This window comes from Bos mutus, chromosome 14 (assembly GCF_027580195.1).
Source record: "Bos mutus isolate GX-2022 chromosome 14, NWIPB_WYAK_1.1, whole genome shotgun sequence".
NCBI classification, from domain to species: Eukaryota; Metazoa; Chordata; class Mammalia; order Artiodactyla; family Bovidae; genus Bos; species Bos mutus.
This window is the reverse complement of record NC_091630.1, coordinates 21197355-21216058: the sequence shown is the minus strand read 5'-3', so window position 1 is coordinate 21216058 and position 18704 is coordinate 21197355. Positions and strand designations below refer to the sequence as shown.

Genomic DNA, 18704 nt, shown 5'->3' with positions numbered 1-18704 from the left:
TCAATATTAAAAAAAAAAAAAAACTGAATACCTCTCCCCAACAAGAAAAGCCATGATAGAATATGGGAAAATTTGCTTTTGGAATTTTGGATTTAAACTGTAACTATGATGTACGATATAAAAACATATATTCTAAAAAACAAGATATAGTTAACTACAAGGTAATTAAACATTAAAGAAAAAAGCAACAACTGAGATGTACAGCATGTCATAAACAATTACATTATTTAACATAAAAGGACTCATTAAAAATATATATATATATTACAAATGAGCAAAGAAACAGTAAAGAATAAGAACAATACAAGCTGCAACATGATTAGAAAAAATATGAAATCAGAACTAAAGTCTCCCTTTACTAAAGGAATAGGATTTTTATTAAAGGGACTTAGTAAATGCCTTATTAGTTATAAATACCCATTATTTGAACTAATTAGACTAAAATCAAATGTGTTGATTCAAGTGAGATTTTCCTATATACTATTTCCCATCATGAGTTTCACCCTCCCTTATTTTTCCTGACAATTAGTATCAAAGAAGAAAAGAGCTTTCAGATGTACTACTGAATGTGTCTTTAATCTTTAAAAATATAAATCCCATCTTGTATACACTGTACACACTTTTAAGTTTTTAGAAATATTTGAAACAATTTAAAAATAAAGGCAGGAAGTCATAAAACAGCTAAAATGGCTAACAGTAACGGTCCATAAATTGCACTTATTTAAGAGATACTTTTGCAAAGAGCTTGTAGACAAATTATTTTTAAATAGGCATGAGGAAAAATAAACATGGAAAGTTATCATAGAATTTTTTTAAAACAGAGAGGAATTGTCTTTTTTTCTCTTATTCTAGCCCCCTTGGTCTTCAACCTTATATTTAAAAAGAGTGAAACATCCAGTGTTTTTATAAAGAAACTTGCTTCAATATGAATACATAATAATAATAAAAGTACTTTAGGTGATTTCAGAAGCTAAACACATTGCAGAGCCTTGCTCTTCTTTGAAAGCATGAACAGACAGTAAAAAGAAAACACAAATGTTTTCTAAACATGAAAAGATGCTCAACATCACTCATAGTAAATGTAAATTAAAATTATAATAAAATTGGGAAGATTAAAAAGCTGGATACACTGTATTGTCAAGGATGTGGGAATGAGCATTCTCACAGGCTGTTAGTGGAAACAGAAATTAATACCACTTTAGAGAGGGCAGTGTGGAATACAGAACAAAATTTGAAATGCTCTACAATTCCACGTGAAGGAACTTATCCTATAGTACACTTGCACATAGGCAATGTGACATGTACAAAAATATGTTTATAACAGCAAAAGAGTAGCTATAATTTGGTTAAATAAATTATGACATAACCAAAGTAATAATGAGCTTGTTAATATAAATGTAATAATTCTATATACACCAATGTAGAAAAATCCAAAATATACAGTAAGAGATAAAATTAAGGTACAGAACAGGTGTGTGAAAACCGTATGTCTACGTGGTATCTGTTAGAACGTACATAAAAAGTGGTAACCGACTGTCTATGGGGAAAGAACTGAGGGACTAGGAAACTGGGAGCTTGACAACCAGAGTGGTATGCTTAAAACTGACATTCTGTAGTTTAAAATGTTAAGGCCTATGCATGGAAAACACAAGGATTAAAAGAAAATGAATAAAAACCTCGGCATATATAGGCCAAATAATTGAATTTATGATGACGTATAATCCAAAATACTGAAAACTGTATCTTCAGTGAAAAAGTAAACTACAAATATTTCATCTACTAACAAGGGAAAACACAAGGAAGTATGAAGTCTCTGCTTACACAATGGACAAACAAAAAAAGTCTCCCCTAAGAATTCAAAAAAATTGCCTGCACCTCACATAGGTTTGTAATCTGCAGCATGATCCACGAACCCACAAACCAAGAAATTATCACAAAAACTGATGCCAGGACAGAAATTTTACAAAAAAATTCCAATCTTACAAATTGGAAGAAAAACAAATTAACTGCTTGAGAGAATACCACCAACAATGGCTGCAAAAGACACCCATAGATTGAGGTCCTCTGAAATCACATGCTTCTCGAGTAAACATGGAACATTCACCCAAAAAGACACACATTGTCTCAGTAAATCCTAAAGGGTCAAAAATTCACAGAGCTGTTCTCTCACTACAATGGCACTAAATTAGAACTCCATTAGGTATCTAAAAATTACTCAAATACCTAAAAATAAAGCAACATGTTTTAAAATAACCCCAGCAATACGTGAACCGTGAACTTCCAGATGTTCAAGCTGGTTTTAGAAAAGGCAGAGGAACCAGAGATCAAATTGCCAACATCCGCTGGGTCATCGAAAAAGCAAGAGAGTTCCAGAAAAACATCTATTTCTGCTTTATTGACTATACCAAAGCCTTTGTGTGGATCACAATAAACTGTGGAAAATTCTGAAAGAGATGGGAATACCAGACCACCTGACCTGCCTCTTGAGAAACCTGTATGCAGGTCAGGAAGCAACAGTTAGAACTGGACATGGAACAATAGACTGATTCCAAAGAGGAAAAGGAGTACGTCAAGGCTGTATATTGTCACCCTGCTTATTTAATTTATATGCAGAGTACATGATGAGAAACTCTGGGCTGGAGGAAGCACAAGCTGGAATCAAGATTGTCGGGAGAAATATCAATAACCTCAGATATGCAGATGACACCTCATGTATGGATGTGAGAGTTGGACTGTGAAGAAGGCTGAGCACCGAAGAATTGATGCTTTTGAACTGTGGTGTTGGAGAAGACTCTTGAGAGTCCCTTGGACTGCAAGGAGATCCAACAGTCCATTCTGAAGGAGATCAGCCCTGGGATTTCTTTGGAAGGAATGATGCTAAAGCTGAAACTCCAGTACTTTGGCCACCTCATGCGAAGAGTTGACTCATTGGAAAAGACTAATGCTGGGAGGGATTGGGGGCAGGAGGAGAAGGGGACAACAGAGGATGAGATGGCTGGATGGCATCACTGACTTGATGGATGTGAGTCTGGGTGAACTCCGGGAGTTGGGGATGGACAGGGAGGCCTGGCGCGCTGCGATTCACGGGGTCGCAAAGAGTCGGACACGACTGAGTGACTGATCTATGGCAGAAAGTGAAGAGGAACTCAAAAGCCTCTTGATGAAAGTGAAAGAGGAGAGTGAAAAAGTTGACTTAAAGCCCAACATTCAGAAAACGAAGATCATGGCATCTGGTCCCATCACTTCATGGCAAATAGATGGGGAAACAGTGGAAACAGTGACTGACTTTATTTTTCTGCAGATGGTGATTGCAGCCATGAAATTAAAAGGTATTTTTTAAAATGTCTGTTCGGATAGTGATTAAACAGGGTCTAGAACAGTCTGCTTTCAACTACTCACAATTTCCATGCATATATTTTACATGTAACATATCCCCCACCCGAGGGAGAGAATTCCCAACTCTCACTTAGTTATAAAACCTAGCTCTGAACGTAGGATCTGTGAAGCAGAACAAATCTTTGTATACAGTCAAGTGCAGATTATTATAAACAACTGATAATTGTAAATCACTGTATACAATGAGAAAGCAATGGCACCCCACTCCAGTACTCTTGCCTGGAAAATCCCATGGACAGAGGAGCCTGGTAGGCTGCAGTTCATGGGGTCGCTAAGAGTTGGACACGACTGAAAGTTGGATCACTTTCACTTTTCACTTTCATGCACTGGAGAAGGAAATGGCAACCCACTCCAGTGTTCTTGCCTGGAGAATCCCAGGGACAGAGGAGCCTGGTAGAAGGCTGTCTATGGTGTCACACAGAGTCGGACATGACTGAAGTGACTTAGCAGTAGCAGCAGCAGTATACAATGAAAGCCAAGTTATCTGTTCTCAGCACATCCAATACAAAATGATATAACTGCAACAAAAACTCTCATTCAAAAGCAGGAAGAATGAGAAATATACCCATGGCTGATTGTCTGCGGAACACAGTAATCCCTACAAAAACAATACCTTAATTTCCTTGGTTTTTCTACCTGGTATCTAGGTTCTCCATTGACTATTACACTTATTATCATCATATGCCCTGGTTCTACCCTTTGGGAGGATGTCCCTTGTCCATTATCCTTCTTGGCTATATATGAGGTTGGCAATGACACTTATACCCTTCTGTGTTCTGTCCAGTTACATCTCCACTGACAGTATACACATCATACTGCTACTCTGAGTGCAGGGAACTGCCTTAGAGGTTTAATAGTCAGACAGTGCTTGCTATCCAGACTTGGGCTCTCTTTAGCCACTAGCCGCATACAACTATTCAAATTTGATTAAAATTAAATTGAAAATTCAATTCCTCAGTCACACTGGCCACAAATCAAGTGTTCAATGGCTGCATGTGACTAGCGCCTATAGTATTACAGTAAAGACATAAAATATTTTCATCACTGGTGAAAGTTCTATTGAACACTAGTGCAAAAAGAATATCACAGAAAGACTTGTTAAATTTTAACCACAATGCTCCAAATCCACATAAAATTAGTATTGTTTTATCTGTTAATCAATCCATGGCTTAAAATATAGACTGCTACATTATGAAATTGTGTCCCTACATGAAAATAATTTCTATAGCTGAACTACTACTATATGTCTCATTACTGGGATAGGTGTCAGAATTCATTGTGAAAACTACAGACAATAATCAAACCATTATGTACCCTGTGTTAACTCTAGACACAAAAGTTGCAGCAGAGACTCTAAACGGCTTTGAATTGCCTGAATTGTACTATGTGAGAGTCAAATAATACAGCTGACTGGTAGAAAGCTGGCAAGTTTTTTAGAGGACCTGCTCTGGGTTAAAGACTATACCATCTGGGTAGTCACGGTATCTTTTCTTTTGCTCAGAGGGTTCATATTCTAAACTCACATCAGTATTTGCCAATGTCTACATTATCTCCAACCTAGTAACTGAAGACCGAAGAGAATGAAGAGGCTCCAAATGACAAGAAGGCACTATTTAGAAGACCTCAGCTAAAGGATATTCCCTTTGGGTTTTATGCCAATTTGAATTTGGAAAACTTGAAAAGACTTCAAGTTTTAGTCTGATTCATCATAAAGAATCAGAACAGAAAGATCTATCTGTGTTTGCAGGAAGTCACCAGGCTCCAGAGCAGATCCAAATTCAAATCAGACTTCTAACAGATATCAGCAGATTATTATAATCTATTATCAAATTTTATATTTCTAAGAATTTGTAAATTATAGTTATATATAATATTCAACATGAGGATAAAAAGCATTTTACCAATCTCTAAAACATATTTTGAGAAAAATTAAAATATATTAAATACTTAACTATGATTATATACTTGGGAAAACCCATGTTCAACGTTATTGTGACTCATTATTACAAAAACTGAATCTTTATACTAACTCAGAAACTTATTTTAAAAATTCTGACCAGTACAATGATCAGTTTAGGGGACATAATAAGATTAAAGGAATTCTTATCACAATGAGAAATATTATATATATTATAAAAACACATTTCCTTTAAAAAATACTAAATTCTAAAAAGGCAAGCTTCTTTAAGAATCAAGTAAAATAATCAAATTGTCACTATAATATAATAAACTAAATGTCTTTCCGTAAACTCAGCATGCTTAAAATATATCTTACTGTTTAGCAATTATCATGCACTACAACTGTAACAAAACACTTGAGTAAATAAATTAAATATAACTATAAAATTAAATTAGCATTAATAACAATAAGAAAAAAATAACATTAGAAAAAAGACTCTAACCACTTTGTCCTCCTGGTGTGAATATCCACGAAAGCAAGTTAGAAAGGACAGAAAAGACAAAACAAAAAATAAATAATTAATTCCATTCTTAAAACAAACTTTTTAAGACAATGAAATTAAAATTCTGGAAAATTTTAAACTACATTTTGACCAAAATATAAACATTAAGAGGAAAAACTTTTCCATACATTTCAAGCAAGAGCACGCTATATACTAGAATATATTAAGACATATAAAGAGAACAATTTCTACAAAAGCAAGTAAGTACCCAAACATCAGAAAAAGGAGAATGTTCTTTCCACAAATAAAATCTTAATTGAGCACTCAATTAACTCAAAGGAAAAAACTAAAAACGTTAAGGAAAAAAGCTTTTATGTACAAAGATAATAAAACACAGTATCAATGTTTAATTTCATCATATACTATCAAAAACTGACAAAATATAATTCTACGTGAATTATTCATATTACTTCTAAAAGTTATTTGTCCCATTAATTTAAGCCTTCTAAACTTTATAACTTAAAATAAAAAATAAGTAGAAACAGTCATTAAAGATAAAATATTATTGATCACAATTGGTAATTTGGGGTTATAGTTTCCTAACATTATAAATGTAAAAAATAAAATAATATGTAAGATAACTGAGTTTTAAGGAAAGAATATAAAAAAGAATGACTATATGTATAACTGAACCCCTTAGCTGTACACCTGAAATGAATACCACATTATAAATAAGCTATACTCCAATAAAATAAAAATTTAAAAAGATGTGGTACATATATACAATGAAATACTACTCAGTCATTAAAAAAAAGCAATAATGCCATTTGTAGGAACATGCATGGACCTAGAGATTATCATACTAAGTAAAGGAAGCCAGAAAGAGACAAATACCATATGATATCACTTGTATGTAGAATCTAAAATATGACAAAATGAACTTATCTACAATACAAAAAACAGACTCAGACACAGAGAACAGATTTGTGGTTTCCAAGGGGTAGGGGAGATGAAGGAGGGATGGACTGGGAGTTTGGGATTGGCAGATGAAAACTTATATAGAATGGGTAAACAACAAGGTCCTAGTGTATAGCACGTGGGACTATACCCAATATCCTATAATAAACCACAATAGAAATAAATATTAAATAAATAAATAAGATGCATGATTTGGTCAAGAGAACCTATTTAAATAGGGTAAAGTTTAAAATTATTACATTCATCTCTAATTAAACATAAATAATGATCATAATACTTCATAATGTAATAATAATGACCTGATATATTATAATAAGTTATATAAATTAAAAATTAAAATCATGTCTTTTTAGGCATCATTGTTTCTCTGAAACATTTCTAGTTGTATACCTTATGCAATTTTCTTAAGCTCTCTAGACCTTTACTTCCTTATCTGCAAAATAGGAAATTAATATTTACTTTATACAGTTTCCTGAGAATTAAACAATATGAAAAGCTCTCCATATAGAGTGCCTGACACACAGTTCTATATCTGGTACTCTAGCTGATTAAAACACAGGATATTGTGTAGAAGGGATAAGATGCATCCTCTGTATTATGATCTTGACTGATTCATTTGTTACAAATGTTAAAACTACAGGTCATATAAAAGCTATTGTAAAAAAGAAAAGCAATTGTATGCAGTCAAAGAAAACTACTGGTGACCATTTAGTTTAACAAAAATCATTTATGGAGCACTCACATATATGTATCAGGTACTATACTAGATTTATGAAACATAACAAGTGAGTAAGACAGTTCTTGCCATCAAGGAACTAAATGTATTGAGAGGGAACTGAACAAATCACTGCAGAACAGAAAGCTGCCTGAAAGCAAGTGAAGAATAAGACACTATGGAAACACAAATGACTGATGAGATAACAGAACTTGGAAAAAAAAAATTGAAAGCTTCTGAGATGTAAGTAGGCCTCTAAAGAATGTTGGCAAGACCAGTGAGGGAGAACATTTTATGCAAAGAACATGGAATATGTAAAAAGTACAAAAGCTCAAACGTGCCTGGCATATTTGGATACAAGTTAGCTGGGAATGACCCCTGGGTTGGGAAGACCCCTCAAGGAGGGCATGGCAACCCACTCCAGTATTCTTATCTGGAGAATCCTCAGGGACAGAGAAGCCTGCAGGGGGCTACAGCCCATGGGGTCACAGAGAGTCAGACATGACTGGGCAACTAAGCACAGCACGGCTGGGAATGACTAAATTATATCTGACATGTATGAACTAAAGTCTTCACAGTTAACTATGTTAATAATCTGGCAAAAGCTTAGAAGCATAATACTTTCATAAAGTAACTCACATTGCAGAAATTGTTTTAAAAAAGAAAAAAAAACATGAAGTCTAACTAATGAATTTGCTAATAGTTAATCCCTCTTAGGGCTTCCCAGGTAGCACTAGTAGTAAAGAACCCACCTGCCAATGCAAGAGACATAAGAGATGCAAGTTTAATCTCTGGGTCAGGAAGATCCCCTGGAGGAGGGCATGGCAACCCCCTCCAGTATTCTTGCCTGGAGAATTCCATGGACAGAGTAGCCTGGGGGGCTACAGTCCACAGGGCCACAAAGAGTTGGACACGACTAAAGCAAACTGGCACACACTCAATCCTCTTAACAGATAATACAGGTTAAATTTTAGCTATAACATATACGTGGAAAATTTAGCTATAATACACATATGAAATATTACTCTACCATTGTATCTTTACTATCTTCCAATAAGGATAAAAAGTCAACACAAAATCTAGTATATAATTTATAAATAAGGCACAACATTGCTACTATTTTATAAAGTGTTTACTTTGCTAAAATGTGCAGACAGACTGGAAGAAGAAAAGTCCAGAAGCAGAAAGAACAGTTAGGAAGCTGTTGCAATACTTCAGGTAAGAAACATATGTGATAGTGGTATGAACCATAATAGTAGCAAGAGAAGAAGTAAACTGATTTAGGAGATATGGAGAAGTATGGCCCCTCAAGACCTGATTGAGGAAGAAAGAGAATCATTCCCAGAGCTTGGTTTGAGCAACCAGGTGAATAAGAAGGCAATTCCTTGAGAGAAAAAAACACATGAGAAGCAGATTTGGTGGAAAATAATGAATGCAAGTATAGATAAGGTGAATATGAGGTGACTATTAATTCATCGAAGCCTAGATTTTCAGCAGGAAGCTACATAGATAGACTTGTAGCGCAAAAGAATAATCCGGCTAGTGAAATCACATCTGTAAATCATCAGCATATAACAGAATCTGAAGCTATGAAAATGAATAAAATCTCCCAAGGAAATTGTTAAAGGAAAAAGGAAAAGTAAGGATAATGACCCAATATCAACAAAATACCTCTTCTCTTTGAACTGGCAAGCCTCCAAGGGAAAAAAGTTCAAAAAAAAGGACTAGCAATCTCTTCTAATCAAATTTTAGTAACACAATTTAAAGTTTCACTGTATTTGTCCAAAGTGATTTTAATCAAACTAGAATTGAGTTGCTTGAAAAACAAAGGTAATGTATAAATATGAAATATTATCAAGGTCCTTAAGACATTAAAATCTCATGTGAAAAATAAAAACCAGCTGTGGAGTAGTAGTTTAATTTTAAACAAATGGAAAATCTGGATATTTTAAAATGACTACAAATGAATCTTCAATTGAATCATTTGAATATTTATTTCAGTTTTACACTTAGTCTGTGTTTAAAAAAAAAGACTAAATGGTCATTTCAAAGATTAAAGATTAGAATTACCTTATATATTTTACATATATATTCATAATGACGGAATCAGTTTAGGTGTGCAACAAGGAACACACTAACCCAATATAAAATATGATCATTTAATTGAATAAGAAAACATATGTGAAAGGTTCTTTCATGGGACCCTACATCCCTGTTAGGTAAGAAGCAATACTATAGAAATTACTGCAAAACACTTTAAAAGCATTCAGTGAGTATGCCAGGTATATGCCTAAGTGTTGCACAAATATTAACTCATTTTGTCCTCACAATAGCCTTGTAAGATAGGTACTATTATTACTTCTAGTTACAGGTGAAGAAGCTGAGGCAGAGAGACTAAGCATCTTATACTAGGTCACAGAACTAGTAAATAACAAAACTGGGATTTAAATTTAGTCTCACTTGGGCAAGAAGAAAAAACATAAACAATGTTACTACTACCCATAGAAAGTTGGAATGGTTATAGTAAGATCAGATAAAATACAATATTTCAGAGCCAAGAATATTTCCAAGAATAAAGAAAGTCATTTCACAATTATGCTATGCTATGCACCACCCTTATGGCAGAAAGTGAAGAGGAACTAAGAAGCCTCCTGATGAAAGTGAAAGTGGAGAGTGAAAAAGTTGGCTTAAAGCTCAACATTCAGAAAACGAAGATCATGGCATCCGGTCCCATCACTTCATGGGAAATAGATGGGGAAACAGTGGAAACAGTGTCAGACTTTATTTTTGGGGGCTCCAAAATCACTGCAGATGCTGACTGCAGCCATAAAATTAAAAGATGCTTACTCCTTAGAAGGAAAGTTATGACCAACCTAGATAGCATATTCAAAAGCAGAGACATTACTTTGCCAACAAAGGTTCGTCTAATCAAGGCTATGGTTTTTCCAGTGGTCATGTATGGATGTGAGAGTTGGACTGTGAAGGAGGCTGAGCGCCGAAGAATTGATGCTTTTGAACTGTGGTGTTGGAGAAGACTCTTGAAAGTCCCTTGGACTGCAAGGAGATCCAACCAGTCCATTCTGAAGGAGATCAGCCCTGGGCTTTCTTTGGAAGGAATGATGCTAAAGCTGAAACTCCAGTAGTTTGGCCACCTCATGTGAAGAGTTGACTCATTGGAAAAGACTCTGATGCTGGGAGGGTTTGGGGGCAGGAGGAGAAGGGGATGACAGAGGATGAGATGGCTGGATGGCATCACTGACTCGATGGACATGAGTCTGGGTGAACTCCGGGAGATGGTGATGGACAGGGAGGCCTGGTGTGCTGCTATTCATGGCGTCGCAAAGAGTCAGACATGACTGAGCGACTGAACTGAACTGAACTGAACTGATGCTATGCTAAGTCACTTCAGTTGTGTCCGACTCTGTGTGACCCCATAGATGGCAGCCCACCAGGCTCCCCCGTCCCTGGGATTCTCCAGGCAAGAACACTGGAGTGGGTTGCCATTTCCTTCTCCAATGTATGAAAGTGCAAAGTGAAAGGGAAGTCGCTCAGTCATGTCCGACTCTTAGTGACCCCATGGACTGCAGCCTAACAGGCTCCTCCATCCATGGGATTTTCCAAGCAAGAGTACTGGAGTAGGTTGCCATTGCCTTCTCCATTAACAATTATAAAGGGGCCAATTATTTGATAGGATGTAATGATCCCAACTGCTTATGCAACTAAAAACAGAACTTTAAAATATATAAAGTCAAAGTTGATAAAACTGAGAGTTACTATTTGAATACCCATCTTTTAATAATTGGTAGAAAAAAACAATGTGGAAAATAAACAAGGATTTAGTAGAATTGAACAACTCTATTAAACAATTTGACCTACTGAACATTTAAAACCACTGTCAAAAAATAACAGAATATACACTCTTTTCAAGAACACACAGAACATTTGTCAAAATAAAGCACAGTCTGGGCCATAAAATAAGTACCAGTACATTTCAAAGGACTCAAGGCATACGAAGTATATTTGGGACCACAACAGAATGAAATTAAAAATCATGAACAGAAAGATCTCTAGAAACTTTCACCTCAAATATTTAAAAAATAAATAACATACTTCTAAGTTATTCATAAGTTAAAAAAAAAGTAAAATTAGAAAGTGTTTCAACTGAGTGAAAATGAAAAGACAACATATTAGAATTTGAGAGATGCTACTGAAGCAGTACTTAGGGGAAATTAATAGCACATGAGGCCTGTATTAGAAAAGAAGGAACATCTCAAAGCAATAACCTCAGCTTCCACCTTATGAAACCAGAAGAAAGAAGAGACAATTAAACCCATAGTGAGCAACAGAAAACAAATAATAAAGATGAAATAAGAAGTCAACAATTTAAAAATCAATAAAACAAAAAACTGGTTCTTTGATAATATCAATAAAATAGGTCAGTATCTGTCAGTCTGAAGAGGGAAAAAGAGAGAAGATACAAATTGCCAATATCAGGAATGAAAGAGGCAGCATCACTACAAATTATACAGACATTAAAAGAATGATAATGGAATATATGATACTAATAAAGTCAACAACATACGAGGAACTAAACAAATTCTTTGAAAGATACAAATTACCAAAGCTCATTCAAGAAAAAAAAAAAAAACAGATAACCTGAATAATCCTATATCTACTAAATTGAAACTGTATGTAAAAACTTTCCCCCCAAAATATAACCGTTTGCCCAGATGGCTTCACTGGTAAAATCTATAAAACATTAAAGGATAAATGATACCAACTCTACAGAAACTCTACTAAAATACTGAAGAGAAAGAAATACTGCCCAATTCATTTTATCCGGCCAGCATTACTCTAATACCAAACTCAAAGACAGACATCACAAGAAAAGAAAGCTACAGATATTAACCTTCATAAACACAAAAGCAAAAACTGTAAACATAATTTTATCTAATCCAACTAATTAACATGTAAAAGATATAATCCATCATAACCAAATGGATTTATTCCAGGAATACAGAGTTGGTTTAACACTTCAAAATCAATCAAAGTAGTTCACCATATTAACAAAGAAAGCAAAAACATATAATCAATCACAATAGACGCAGAAAGAGTATTTGACAAAATTCAACATCTATTCTTAAGGTAAACAAACAAACAAAAACTTTTAGCAACATTTATGAAGAGCTGACAGCTAACATAATACTTAATAGTGAATGCTTTCTCCACAAGATGAGAACAAAATAGGAATGTCTCTTCTCATCACTTCCACTCAAAATTCTACTAAAGTTTCTAGCCAACACAACTAGTCAAGGAGAAGAAAAATAATCAGGTAACCAGGGAGAAAGATAAAGAAAAGTTATTAGTTCTGGGTAAAACAAAAGAATGAGAAAAGGGAAGCAATGAGAAAATAGAGAAATTAAATCACAAAGGGTAACAAATTCCCATTATGCCTAAGTAATGTATGTAAAGACATCAGCTTCATATTTTTAAGCTCCCTAAGAACTGGGTGATAAATATCTCCTACTAAGAAGGAGATAAATGCAAATTATAAAGAACTAATTGAGACCATTTAAAACACTTCTTTTGCTAATTTCAGCATAGCATTCTTTGGGAAATATTAATATATTCCCTAAAGTGGATGGATAAACTACAAAAATCTAGAACAGGTGTGAAACCCAGCCTGAACATTTCTTCTTTAAATTCCATATTCTAATGTTTTTTTCATTAATGTTAAAACAAAAATAAAGGGTATTGTAGCCTCAAAAGCTATAAAATTATGAAACATAGAATCTCAAAGCCAGAAAGAGCCTCCTTCAGAAAGAAAGGAAATACAGGCCAAAGAAGAGCAGATCTACCAAGTTGATAAAATTATGTGAGGTAATCGAAAAAGCTGTGACACAACTCAAACATTAACCAGCTGTGTGACTTTAAGAATGAACTCTAGTGTTTCTGGATCTGAGTTATCTACATCTATAAAATAAGGAATTAGGCCAACTGATCTCTAAATTCTCTTCATCTTTGAAAGTCTAAGATCCTATGAGTCTAAAAGATCATAAGCTAAAGAACAAAAACAATGAGATAAATACCTTTTTAATTCAGAGGAAAGTTTTTTTAATTCTTTTATCTGACCTGAAGACACTAGGGAAGGTTTCTGTTCATTGATTAACCTGAATGCTAATTTCAGTTGTCTATTTTATTCACGATGAGCTTAAGTATGAGAGAATTACGAAGTTCAGCTTTCATCCTGTACCTTGTTTGAGCGTAACGACACGCGACCTCCACAGCGAGCACAGAACTTGGTTTGGCAATATGAACAGTTATGGCCACATCCGTCAGCAAACTTGGTTTTGTGGCAGATGCCACAGGTTGGAGCATCACCCTTCTGTTCTTGTTGCTGCTGTGATTCTTCACCCATCTTCTTTACCTGCTCCTTATACATTTCAAACTGCTGATGAAGTTTTCTGCAGAGAACACAGACAAGAAAAATTTGGTTTCCTGATGGTCTCAAAAAATAGTAATAATTACCACAATCTGTGGACACAATTTTATACCTGAAAAATCCATGTGAGAATAAAGAATAAAAATTTAACTTTCTGTTGACAATAACATCTTTTATGGCACACAACATCGTAAAAGTGTAACTAGTTCTAACTTCTGATATACATGCTAATTTGATAAACAGTACAATTAACATACTTCTTTGAAAGGTAATTGTAAAATGTCTACCAACTATCTGCAATATGTTTTCAATCATATACCATGAAATATTTATAATGTTACTTTTTCAAGAGTTTAGCTTCAGAAATAGACTGAGCGATATGACTTGCACAGGGAAACCAAAACCTATCAACTTCAAATCACTGAGACAGAATCTCAACTGGAATGCAATTAAGAATCAAAACAGAGAGGAAAACATTGGATGAGTGGTCTCATTAACTATCCAAATCTATTCAACAGCCTGGACATTAGTTGGCTGCAAAGACACTTGAAATATTAGGAGTCTACCAAATAAGGCAGTACAAATAAAAGTAAGGCCGTTACAGATTCTAGTTAAAAATAAATAGTGATAAAACTTTTACTATTATCTCTATAAAAGATGGTTTTAAATGATTAAAACTATAATTTTGATTTACAAATCAAAGTTCCTAGTCAGAACTAATGCATAAGATTTACAAAGCTGCAAATAATGTCACTCTCATCCTAAAAAGGACAAAAGGCTAAATAATCTACAAAAGCATAACTTCTCTTGATCCCATCAGAGAGTTGAGGGTTATAAGACAAGCAAATAATCTGAACTCCAAGACAAACCCTTCCAAAGAACAATGGGACACACTATTTCACCTTTGGCAGAGCATAGGAGAAAGAGGTGGCCACCAGACAGTTATGAGGAAATTCACTAAAATTTTATTTAACAAATTGTAAAAGTCAAGTGTGGGCTAACATGACAATTTGGAATAGCTATGGGCCCAGGATCACAAGCACTCTTCCACATACCTGTACTGGTTATTCATGAGGAACAATGAGAGCAGGACATAAGAACAACAAGAACCTTTTGGGGGTGCATATGTACAAATATAACAGAAGTGACTGACTAGTGGCTACTACAACACAGGAATTCCCCAGACTATTTCTCCTAAAAAAGCCAAAGCTGTAAGCCACAGGAAAAGGGAGTAAACTCTGTCATCCCCAGGACAAAGGCAAAGATCTACTACAGCTAGGGAAAAGCTTGGGAGGGGAAAAACCCTCTTTTCATGAAGGAGAGACAGGAAATCATCTTCAGCCAAGAGCTTGCCCACAGATCAAAGGCTTTTATCACAAAGCGGGAGGTAGAAACTCCTGCCCTAAACCATTCAGAGACGCCAAGCCAACTTCCTTACTTGGGAAAAAGGGAATAAGAACTCTGAGCAGGCCTCATCCCTGAGGCCCTCGTAGACAGAGCCTGTCAAAGATGGAAGATGGAAAACACACAACAGAACACCCCAACCCTATCACAAGCCCAGTATCAAGAAATAAGCACCAGTATTCTGCTGCCAGGGAATGGGCAAGAACGTGGAGAGAGGCCCTCTCCCTCTGTGATGTAAGTGGGTAAGAACAGCTGAAGGGGTACCAAAACATAAAAAAAACAAACAAAACCAAACAAACTTACAGTACTCCTGCATTCACCCCAAGCAAAAAGCAGCAGGAGCTCTCTGTTAGAGAAATCTGAAAACAGTAGTGCCCTAAAGATACCGACACCATCCAGACCTATCTGAGCCCCTGACCTGACTAGTGATTTCACACCCAGTGGCTCAGCGGTAAAACATTCGCCTGCAATGCAGGAGACGCAGGTTTGATCCCTGGGTCAGGAAGATTCTCTGAAGGAAATGGCAACCCACTCCAGTATTCTTGCCTGGGAACTCCCATATTCTTGCCTGGGAAATCCCATCCCGCCAGAGGAGCCTGGCGGGTCACAGTTCAAAGGGTTGCAAAGAGTCGGACATGACTTAGCAACTAACAACAACAAAGGGAAAGAACATATGATTATGTCAAAATATGCCGAGAAAGTGCCTAAATCAGCAAACTAGGAACAGACAGAAACTTCCTTAACTCAATAACAGCATCCACAAAAGGGTTGTATTTGAAATACTGAGTGCTTTCCCCCTAAAATCAAGAACAAAGCAAGGTGGTGTCTCTCACTACTCCTAATCAACACTGGACTAGAAATCCTAGCTAATGCATTAAAGGAAGAAAAACAATAAAAATTAAACCATAGAGGTTGGAAAGGAATATTTTTAAACTGAGCAGATGGCATAATTGTCTATGTATAAAGTCCCAAAGAAACTATTAAAAAAAACTCCTATAATAGATGAGTCTAGCAAGGTCACACAGAGAAGGCAATGGCAACCCACTCCAGTACACTTGCCTGGAAAATCCCATGGACGGAGGAGCCTGGTAGGCTGCAGTCCATGGGGTCGCTGAGCGACTTCACTTCTACTTTTCACTTTCATGCATTGGAGAAGGTAATGGCAACCCACTCCAGTGTTCTCGCCTGGAGAATCCCAGGGATAGGGGAGCCTGGTGGGCTGCCGTCTATGAAGTTACACAGAGTCAGACACGACTGAAGTGACTTAGCAGCAGCAGCAGCAGCAAAGTCACAAGATACATGCTCGATATACAAAAAACAATTGCATTTTTGTATACTAGCAATAGACAGTTGGAAATCAAAAATTTTTTAAGTAGTATGCAATAGGCATCAAAAATAAAAGAAAGAAAAGTCTAAGGTATTAATCTAGCAAAATATAAGCAGACTTTCTTTGGTAAGAACTATAAAATACTAAGAATTAAAAGAGATCTAATTAATAGGAGAAATATTCTATATTCATCATGAGAAGTTTCAGTACTGTTAAGATATCAATTCTCTATAAATTGATTCAATGTCATCTCAAATCACAATCTCAGCAAGAATTCTTTAAACAAATTGACAAGCTAAATCTAAAATTTGTATGGAAAAGCAAAACTCTCCAATTAGGCAACACATTTTGAAAAAGAAAATAACTGAAGAACTCACACTACCTAATTTCAAGACTTACCATAAAAACTACAGAAGTAATCAAATATTGGTAAAGCATAAACACACATACAATAAAACAGAGTCCAGAACAGTCCAATACTTAAATGGTCACTACTTTTTTAAAAAGATGCCTACGTAACTCAACAATAAAGTATAGTCCTTTAAAACAATGGAAAATCCATGTGTAAAAATAGTAATTGGAAATCCATTGTGTAAAAAAATAAACCTTAACCCATACTTCATACCTATATGAAAATTAACTCAATGTATTACAAAACTGTAAACAATAGATTACAGAACTAAATAAAATGACTAAAAGTATAAAGCTTGTAGATGAAAACATTGAAGAAAAGTGTGGCCTTTTGTTCAACAAAGACTTCTTAGCTAGGTTAGGCAAGATATAGGCTCTAGACCTTCAACACAATTTAAAAAGCATGAACCAGAAACCTGCCAACGACAATATGTAAATGAATGGATATAGCTATGCTCCAATAAAATATTATTTATGGATGCTGAATCTTGAATTTCATGTCATTTTTATAATCTCAAAATACTATTAAAAAAACAATTTTTTTCAACATTTTTTAAATGTAAAAGCCATTCTTAATTCACTGGTTATACAAAAACAAGTAGTGGGCCAGATGTGGCCTGTGGATCACAGATTGTCCAATTTTATATGATATGATTTAATTTATGTAACAGAAAAAGACAAAATTATAAGGACAGACATCAGATCAGTGGTTGCTAGGGAGTGGAGTAGAACAAGGGGACTGACTACAAAGGGATGCAAGGAACGTTTGGGGTGAGGAAAATAACCTATGTCTTGATTATGGTGGTAGATATTACTGTGTATGTTTTCTAGAATTTACTGAAGTGTATGCCTCAAAGGAGTGAATTTTACTGGTAATAAATATAACCTTAAATAAGTTTGACTTTTAAAAAACAGTCAGTTTCGAAGTGCTAACCTATAATCAGTGTGTGCGCTCAGTAGCTCAGTCATGTCCAACTTTGCAACCCCACGGACTGTAGCCTGCCAGGCTTCTCTGTCCATGGAATTGCCAGGCAAGAATACAGTAGCAGGTTGCCATTTCCAGGGTATCTTTCTGACCCAGGGATTGGACCCACATCTCTTGCACCTCTTGCATTGGCAGGTGGATTCTTTACCACTGCATAAGATGGGAAGCCCCCAACCTTAAGTCAGTAGGTAAATTAAAAATAGAGCCATGTAAGTCCTTTTATCTCTGCAACCACAAAAGCATATTTCCATTTTCATACCAAATATTAATAAATTCAAACAGCTATGCTGGTTTTTTTTCCCCTATAACTTCAGGTAACATACTATTTTTCCCTGATGGTCTTTCACCAGGTTTAAGTGAATCTCTAGTAACACAAAATAAGCATCACTACAAGAGACCTAAGTTCATAAAACATGTACAAGAACAAGCATGATTTTAAGTGGACCATGAATGAGCTCTGCATCAGAGCTTCTCCCACCATTTGGAAGAACCATCTTTCTATGTGTGAGGTGACTATACATTTCTACTGTATACCTGTTTATACACTTATGATCTCTGGCATGATCACTCAGTATACGGCTGAACCTCTCTGGGAGAAAGAGAAAGAAGAAGAAAATTAGAGCAAATGCTTTGTTTTAGTTTTA

At 35.4% G+C, this 18704-nt stretch overlaps 1 protein-coding gene across 1 annotated transcript in view; it reads right to left on the bottom strand.

Moving 5' to 3' along the window:
• Positions 1-18704, bottom strand: part of RIMS2 (regulating synaptic membrane exocytosis 2) — a 601046-nt gene that overhangs the window by 462279 nt on the left and 120063 nt on the right. The window contains exon 4 of the mRNA XM_070382789.1: positions 13745-13955. Within this exon, the coding sequence (XP_070238890.1) occupies positions 13745-13955 (211 nt within the window). The remainder of the gene's footprint in view (positions 1-13744; positions 13956-18704) is intronic.